Source organism: Bison bison, unplaced genomic scaffold (assembly GCF_000754665.1).
Source record: "Bison bison bison isolate TAMUID 2011002044 unplaced genomic scaffold, Bison_UMD1.0 scf7180017864456, whole genome shotgun sequence".
NCBI lineage: Eukaryota > Metazoa > Chordata > Mammalia > Artiodactyla > Bovidae > Bison > Bison bison.
In genome coordinates, this window is record NW_011495018.1 from 26,851,045 (window position 1) to 26,859,874 (window position 8,830).

The 8,830-nt window shown below is 55.5% G+C and overlaps 1 protein-coding gene across 1 annotated transcript in view; it reads left to right on the forward strand.

Moving 5' to 3' along the window:
* The window catches only part of SH3PXD2A (SH3 and PX domains 2A), a 251,731-nt gene that overhangs the window by 132,349 nt on the left and 110,552 nt on the right, over positions 1-8,830 (forward strand). Inside the window, exon 5 of the mRNA XM_010859596.1 lies at positions 4,135-4,226. Within this exon, the coding sequence (XP_010857898.1) occupies positions 4,135-4,226 (92 nt within the window). The remainder of the gene's footprint in view (positions 1-4,134; positions 4,227-8,830) is intronic.

An 8,830-nucleotide genomic window follows, 5' to 3' on the forward strand; every position in this document is an offset into this window, starting at 1 on the left:
CAATGGAAGGACTGATGCTGAAGCTGAAACTCCAATACTTTGGCCACCTGATGCGAAGAACTGACTCATTGGAAAAGCCCTTGATGCTGGGAAAGATTGAAGGTGGGAGGAGAAGGGGATGACAGAGGATGAGATGGTTGGATGGCATCACTGACTCAACGGACATGAATTTGAGTAAGCTCCAGGAGTTAGTGATGGACAGGGAAGCCTGGAGTGCTGCATGCAGTCCATGGGGTTGCAAAGAGTTGGACATGACTAAGCGACTGAACTGAGCTGAACTCCTGCATTGCAGGCAGATTCTTTACTGTCTGAGCCACCAGGGAAGCCAGGACCACCAGGGAAGTCCCTAAATTTTACTGTTAATTCAGTGCCAAGCACTGTGCTAGGCTCCTCATATCCACGATCTCATTTAACCTCCTAATAGGCAGGTACCCTGTGAGATCCATCGTACTGAGCCCAGAGAGGGCAAGCAAGGCATTCAGTATCACATAGTCTGTGAACAGAAGAGCTAGGACTCAAACTCACGTCTGCCTAGCCCTGAGTCCCTGACTTAACCACCTCATCATGGTGTGCATGCTGAATGCCCAATGACAGCATTTTAGGTCTGAGCCACGGGTGATGCCCCTGAGGTGCTCACAGATCGGCCCCTACCAGCTCCTGCAAGAAGAGCTAGGTTTGGGGGTTCCCCGCTCTGGTTGTCATCACCAGCCCAGGCCTTGGGGACTGACTGCTCAGCACCCAGCGCTCCTGCCAAATGATCTTGGCCGGAGCTGGGCTTGGCGGCGTCTCTGATGGAAGCTGCTCTGAGCCAAGAGCCTCTTGTCAGCCTGAAATCAGGACGAGCCCTCAATGTGGCTCCCCTCAGGGCTCTCTGTTAAATAAAGATGCCGCAGTGGTTTGCCCGAAAGGCCTCTTTGTCTGAGGCCCTTCCAGCCCACGCGTCCTCTGCCCTGAGAATGCCGGTCTCTGTCGGTATGAAGAGCCCCTGTGTTCACCGCTGCCGCTGGGGGAGCCAGGCGGCCGCTCCGCGCCCGAGTGGGAGGGCGCCTGCCCTGGCCCCCTCCCTCTGCTGTCAGGGAGGTCACACTGGCAGCAGCTCTGCACACAGCCTGGGTCGCTGGGAACGCTTCCCTCCTGCCCATCCCGCCCATTAGTGCTCCCTCCTGACCCCTCCTGCCTCCATATGCCACCAGGGGCCCTTGCTCTCTGCACATGCCTGCGTTCCATTTCTCTGTCTCTGCTGCTCAGTTTCCCTGTCCCTCTCCATCTCTCTGTCTGTCTGCTTCTTTGTCTCTGCCTTTCTCTCTCCTCTCTCTCTTCCCATCTCTGTATCTCTTTGTCTCCGCCTCTCCCTCCATCTCTGTCTCTGTCTGCATCTTTCTCTCCTCGCCCCCATCTCTCTGTCCCTCTCTCTCTTCTTCCTCAGTTTTTCTTTCCTTCTACCCTTCTCTCCTGGGGAACAAAGCAGCACATACCATGTGTGTTAAATGAAAACTTGAACACAATAGGGATAAATCCGCCCAGGCTGTGTCTGAGCACAGACCTTTATTCTGCCACTTACTTCAGTTGTGGCTTCACCCCCGGGAGCCTCAGTGTCCCCACCATAAATGGAAGCAGTGATGGGCACCTCCAGGACAGTACGGGGTCTGCCTCACTAGATGTATACTTGTGAGGGCAGGCGCTGTGTCTGGCTCATGCCTGTACCACCCAGGCATACACCAAAAGGCTCCCTGCTTGTTGGATGATTGGAGAGTCCTACAACAGTGCCTGACACGTGGTAGTTGCTCTTTGAATGTGAATTTTCTTTCTTTTGTTTTTCCCTGCCTGGTCTTGGGGGTGTGATCTGTTAGAGACTCTTGGAAAACTGCAGGCTCTGGAAGGAACAGCTGGGAGTTGCGCAGTGTGTCTTACCTGCTAAGATCAGGTCTTGTCCCCTCTTGCCCGGCTGTGGGTTTGGCATCCGGAAAGGCCGCTGTGCTCCATGCCACACTTGAATCACTACCTGAGCAGCTCAGCAAAGAAGTAAACGATCACGTCCCTCTTCCTGAACACTATACCTCTGTCAACGCAACCTAAGGCCACATGTGCTTTTCTTGCCCCTCTATTATGTCCTATTAGGGCCACACACCAGAGCCTTATTCATCTATTCATTTGAACAAATATTCACTGAGTGCCAGGCCCTCTTCTAGAATCTGGGCAGTCAACAAAACAGACTAAAATCTCCGCCTGCATGGAACTTCCTTTCTAGCAAGGTCTTTCCCACATGCGGGCAGGCCACGTGGCCTCCCTGACTCTCGGTCTCCTCCTCAGGAACACGGGAATGAGATCTGCCCTCGTGAGGACCATCATGAGGTTCCCAGGGGCCACACTCATGGAGGCCCAGCAGGGTTGGCACAGGGGAGCTGCTGGGTCAGGTCACTGCACCTGAAGCAGCGCCAGTGCAGGGAGGCTGGGGAGGCACAGGCCCCCCTCTGGCTGGCCGCTGCTCCGGAGCCTGCTTATCAGCAGTTCCTCACACTCCTGTCACCCAGGGTTTCCGTCTTTCTTCCCTTGGCTCTAGCCCAAGTTCCAGGACTGACCCTGTCCCCCAGCCCTACTTTGACCTCATCTGTCTGTCTGTATTAAAGGATCACCCCAGTGTCTTCTCTCCATGCTGAATGAGGGGCCCAAAAGCAGGGCTTTGCCTGGCCTTACCCTACATCCCCCCACCACTCCACTGGACTGGGCCGGGTCAGCGGCGGTCCAGGTACCCAGGCTGAAAGGTGTGGCATCTGTGCTGGCAGGAAACTGATCACCCCTGACCCTCGTCCCTCACTGTCCAGCAGCGGGCTCTCACCCCTCCTGAACGACCAGCTCACAGCTCCCCTCACCCCTGCCTGCACAGTCATGCTCCTGGGGATGCCCACCTCCTCCCGCCTGCCCGAATCCTGTACACCCCTCAGGCCAAACTCCTGCCCACTCTTCTAAGAAGCCTTTCCACACCCTTCAGCTTATTCTGCTCCTTCCAGGCTCAATTCAGGGTATGGCCCTGTTAGACCATACCACACCCAGCCTCTGGCAGGGTCCCCCGACCCTCACCTTGACCAGTCAATTCTTTTTTTTTTTTTAATTCATCATTTTATTTTTTAAATATTTATGTATTTTTATTATTTATTTTGCTGCACCGGGTCTTAGTTGCGACATGCAACTAGTTCCCTGACCAGGGATCGAACCTCGGTCCCAGCATTGGGAGTGTGGAGTCTTAGGCACTGCACCATGAGGGAAGTCCCTTGACCAGTCAGTTCTTAGCTGTCTCTCAGAAATCAGCTTCAAAGAGACTCTCCTAAAACCACCTCCTTTCCTAATCTTCCCAGGTCTGATCAGACTCTGTCATAGCACCCTACTGTCCTTGGTAGAATGACCAGCTGACTTGTTATTAAATAATAATGGTGCAGTGAGTACTTATAGGCTGTGCGTATCTGATGAGGCTGGGGTGTGGCTAATGTGGGGGATGAGGGTGGAGGGAAAAGGCCTTGGATTGTGGAGTTAAGGATTTTGGACTTATTCTGTGGGCAAGAGAGAACCCTTTCAGGGTTCATGCAGAATAATATGTTCCTAAGGACCCTGAGACCTAGGATTTACTGGCCTCCTCCCCCCCACTTTTTTTTTTTTTAATTTGGTTGGCTAGTTGTTTAGTTGGTTACTGGCTAATTAGATGGTTGGTTGGTTGAATTGTTGGCTGGATGGTTGACAGGTTGATTGCTTTGACTGTCTTCTCTCCATCCTAAATGAGGGGCCAAGAAGCAGGGCTTTGCCTGACCTCACCCTGCACCCCCAGCACTCCACACTGGACTGGGCCGGGTTTATTAGTTGACTGTGTGCTTAGTTCATTAATGGAATGGTTGGTTAGTCGATGGGAGGGACGGATGGATAGATGGAGGGAGAGTTGTTTCATTAGTCAGCTGATTAGTTCATTTCTTGGCTAGTTGTCTGGCTGGGTGGTGGGTGGGTAGCTGGTGGCACCTGTTCACTATGTCTTCCCCAGCACAGTCCTCAAGCCTCCCCCCGTCACTGTTGGCCAAGCTGACCTAGCTTTTGGTTCTCCTGCTCCCAGTGTCATCAGGCCTAACGCCCTTTCTTCCCATCTTTCCACAGGCCCTTGTCCGGCTACCGCCCCATATTTCACAGTGTGATGAAGTCTTTCGGTTCTTTGAGGCCCGACCAGAGGACGTCAACCCCCCAAAAGAGTAAGTGCTCGCCCAAGCCTCTCCCATGAGGCCAATGCTGAGGCCGGCCTGGAGAGGCCCCAGACGTGGGGGTGCAGTGGAGGGAGTGCTGGCCAGGCCAGCGGGCTAAGCGTGGACCAGAGGAAGGAAGAGCAGCCTCCCCAGACGCCTGTGACCAGGGCTTGTTCCTCACTTCTCTGACCCCGGACCTGGCAAGGGCGGGTGTCTCTGCATCTGGGGAGCAGGTTTTCATGCAAACTCTTTCTGGTTCACAGCTTATTGTCAGGAGCAGACGAGATAACAGAAAATACAAGGTCATGCCGTTCAGACATGGGATTAGCAGTCGTTGCTCTTATTTGTTGACACTACCAACTGACATGTAGTACCAGGAGGGCATGTGCTGCCCAGGCGAACCTCACCCACTGAGTAACCCAGCGGTCCTATATTATAGGATGTGGCAACAGATCCTATAATTATTATCAAAAACAATGAGTGCACGCAGAGTGTTCACCAAATGGCTTTTACCTGTAGCATCTTACAATAGACTTAGGGAGCCCAGGGGGCTTCCCTAGTGGCTCAGCAGTAAAGAATTGCCTGCAATGCAGGAGACCTGGGTTCAATCCCTGGAACCGGGAAGATCCCCTGGAGCAGGGCAGGGCAACGCACTTCAGTATTCTTGCCTGGAGAATCCCATGGACAGAGGAGCTTGGCGGGCTACAGTCCACAGAGTTGAAAAGAGGCGGATGTGAGTGAGCAACTTAGCTTGCACACAAGGTAGCCCAGTTTGCAGAGGAGGAAACTGAGGCTCATGAGGTTAGGAGGATTTTCCGGAAGCCATACAGCTAGTTGGGTATGGGACAGGCACGAGACTTGAACCATAATCTTTTGATTCCTCATGGTTCCGAGATGGTCGATGTTCCATGCTGGGGAGAAATAGGGAACCAAGCGGGTCTTTTTTCTTCTCTGGAAGCAGGATACCCTGGGCCAGGTGGTCAAAATGACCCACTAGGTCATGCTGGAATCTCACACATGTGCCCAGACTCCATCCTAGGCCACAGAGTCCCCGGGTCCACCTGGCCCCACCACTCCCCAGTTGTGCTGGCCTCTCAGAACCTCTTGTTCTCCTTCCTTCCACGGGGAGAGGAGATGTCCCTCCCCAGGTGGGTTGATCCTTGGAGTCACACATGATCGTGTGCCCAGAGGGATTGTCACTGGTTGGGTGAAGGAGCAGGTGCATTGCCATAAAATCAGCTGACCCTGCCTCTGACTGGTGACCCTACACCCACTCTCTGGCAGTCAGCTAAATAAGTTGGTCTCATTTCACCTGTACACTAATGGAATGTGTGCGTGTGTGCTCAGTCGCTTCAGTCGTGTCCGACTCTTTGCAACCCCATGGACTGTAGCCCTCTAGGCTCCTCTGTCCATGGGATTCTCCAGGCAAGAATAATGGAGTGGGTTGACACGCCCTCCTCCAGGGGATCTTCCCAACCCAGGGATCGAACATGCATCTCCTGTAACTCCTGCATTACAGGTGGATTCTTTACCACTGAGCCACCAGGGAAATGGACTAAAGGCAACAGGTTAGCCTTTTACCCATCCCTGGAAGGCCCTCAAGGAACGGTGGAAACCAGGCTTGGGGAGACAGTTATGTGTTCGTGAGGCTGCAGGCATGGCTTTGCAGGGCAGGCTCTGGAGTCCATACCCACCACTCAAGTCTCTGTGATCTCAGATCATTTGCCCAGCCTCTCTGTGTTTCTATCCCTGAAAAGCAGGAATGCCGGACTCCTGGACAGTCCAGGGGCTTACTAAGATGACACGTGTACTGAGATAACCCGGCCAGTGCTACTGGCCCATTGGATGGGAGGTTGTGGAACAGAATGGAACGTGGCTCCTTGCACACTCCACCTCTGCAGATCACAGCCTGGCTTTTGCAGGGAGGAGTCATAAGGAATTTAGTCTCCAGGTTTCCATGGCAACAGGGGTTATCTGCCTCTTCTTGAGGTGGTACCGGCCACCTGGGCCAATTCACATCTCTTCTGGCAAGAGAGGGCCTGAGAACAGAACCACTCCAGCACGAGACAGGTCTGAGGGTCAGGAGGTGGGTTTGGCTGTGGCCCCAGAGTTACAGTTTTCTCAACCCTGGCCCCTCTCGGCCTCCAGGACCTGCAAAGAGAGACCTGTGTTCCGTGCAGAGCGTAGCTCAGACCCAAGGGTGACCCGCGCTGATAATCTGTCAGCCAAGCGTTTGCATCACTCCCTCTCAGGACTGCGTGCACCATCCCTCCCTCTCAGGACTGCGTGCACCATCCCAGACCACCATACACCTCCCCCCTCCATCCTGAAACATAAACACGGGATCGAGTAACAGCGTATTTTGACTCTGGGGCGACTGTGGAGTGGCTTATCAAATTATCAAAGCCTGTGGATTTAATTGGAATTTTGCAGATAACCCCGGCCTCTTTCAAGTGCGCTGCTGCGGGACCTCTGAGCGCTCAAGGGGCTGGGGTGGGGGACTGTGGCCCTTTACATCTTGCAAGGAAGACAAGGTTGCAAAACAGCCCAGCTCGGTGGGGGAGGTGGGCAACAGGCCCCAGCCCCTCAGCTTTGATCCCAGGCCACTCGCTGGCTTCCGTGGGTCGACAGCGGGGCCCACCTCTGGGCTGCCAGCCTTTGCTTAGACCATGGGCCCCACACAGAAAGGGTGTTCTTTATAGAGACGTTTGGTAAGCCTGGCACTGGCGGCCATGGTGGTTCTGCCTTCTTATGTGGCTGCTTAAGAATGCAAAGGTTGCTCCAGTGCCCTGCCCTCCTCTGCTCGAACTACTGGCTAGAGGGTCCTTCAGCAGCACTGAACTCTTCCCGGGGGGCTCTGGCTTAGGCCCCAGATCCTGGCATTATTCTAGATTCACACCCCTGCATCCAACCCGTCACCACATCCTTCAGGCACCACCTTCGGCATACACCCAAACGCTGACCACATCTCACGTCAGGCACCACCTTCGGCATACACCCAAACGCTGACCACATCTCATGTCAGGCACCACCTTCGGCATACACCCAAACCCTGACCGCATCTCACGGTCTCCCCGGCTGCTACCCAGGGGGCAGGGGGGGCAAGCCTTACCTCCTCTGGATTCTGGCCTCACTGGTCTCCTGTTTCTGCCCTTGCCCTCCACGGTCCATTTTCAACACAGAGGATGGAACGACCACTTAAAAATGTACATCAGATCGTGTCCCTCTTCTGTCACATTCCTGCATGCCCCTGGTGTTGCTCAGAGTCAAGGCCCTTCCGCCTGCTCCCCCCTTGCCCCTGGTGGCACCTGCTGCTTCTGCCAGCCGGCTCTGCTCCAGCCACACCTCCTGCCCCTTCTCGCACCCTCCAGCCGTGTTCTGCCATGGGGCTTCACACTGGCTCTCCCCTCCACCTGGAACACTCAGCCCCTCCCCAGGAGAGCCCCCAGCCTGGTCCCACACCTCCTTGCAATCTTGACTCAAACAGCTGCCCAGCAAGGCTGCCCCTGGCTTTCCTACTTAAAATCCCCAGCACTGGCTTCCCTGTCCTGACTTCATCTTCCTGCAGGGAACGTATCACTGCCTCCCACATGCCCTGCTCCCTCCCCGCGTTATTGTCAGGCTGGTAGAGCAGGACCGTTCTGATCAGGGTATCGCCAGTGCCCAGAGCAGGTGTGCAGGAGACGTGCAGGACAGGTGAGTGTTATCACTCAGGCTCCGTGTTAGTCCCCCACGGGCGGTAGGCTGTGACGTGACTGCACAGAGAGCTGCCGTGGCTCCCTGGAGGTCACCCAGCTGGCAGGGGGTCTGGCAAGAGAAGCTGGGGGTGCCATGACCCCCACCTCCTGTGTGGATTCTGGGGCAGCCGCATAGCTGGCTTGGGGTGGGGAGAGGCCCTGGTCATCAGATCCTGAAGGAGGGAGATAAGGACACACCCCTGGAACGCATGGGGATTCAGCTCAGGGCGAGTCCTGGGTGAACTCTGACAACCAGGTGAGCCTGGCCCCATACAGGCCACACCCCAGAACCTAAGATGACCTGCTGGGCTGTGCACGTGGCCACCTGGTCCTGGGGCCACATCTGCTGGCTCAGCTGTCCCTGGCTTAGCCGTGTTTGAGCACCCAAGACCCCTGTGCTGAGCCAGTGAGCCAGGGAGGCAGGCGTCCCCTAGCCTGGCTTCCCTGGGGAGCCTCCGGGCAGCCAGTCCCTCAGCTCTGATTCCCGTGGTGTCAGTGATGGAAACGGGAGTCCAGGCTGCCAGGCTGGACTCCCAACTCAGTCAACCATGTGACCTTGCAAAAGCCTCTTTTTGTTCAAGTTTCGATTCCCATTACTGAAACAGTGAACCTAAGGTTCTCAAAGGGCCGTCTAGTGGCCGTGTCCTCAGACCCCAGCATGTAGCATATCCCTCAGAGAACGGGAGTGGGAGGGAGGCAACCCCATGAGGCCGGAGGGCCTGAGACCCGCCTTCCCATCTCTCCCACCTCCTGGCCCACAGGCCCTGCCCTCTTCCTTAGGTGCCCACACAGGGGTGCAGCCTGCGGTCCCCAGCCCCCGAGCCCAGGCCCAACCTCCCCCTCCACGTACAGCACTCCTGACCCCTCTCCCCACCC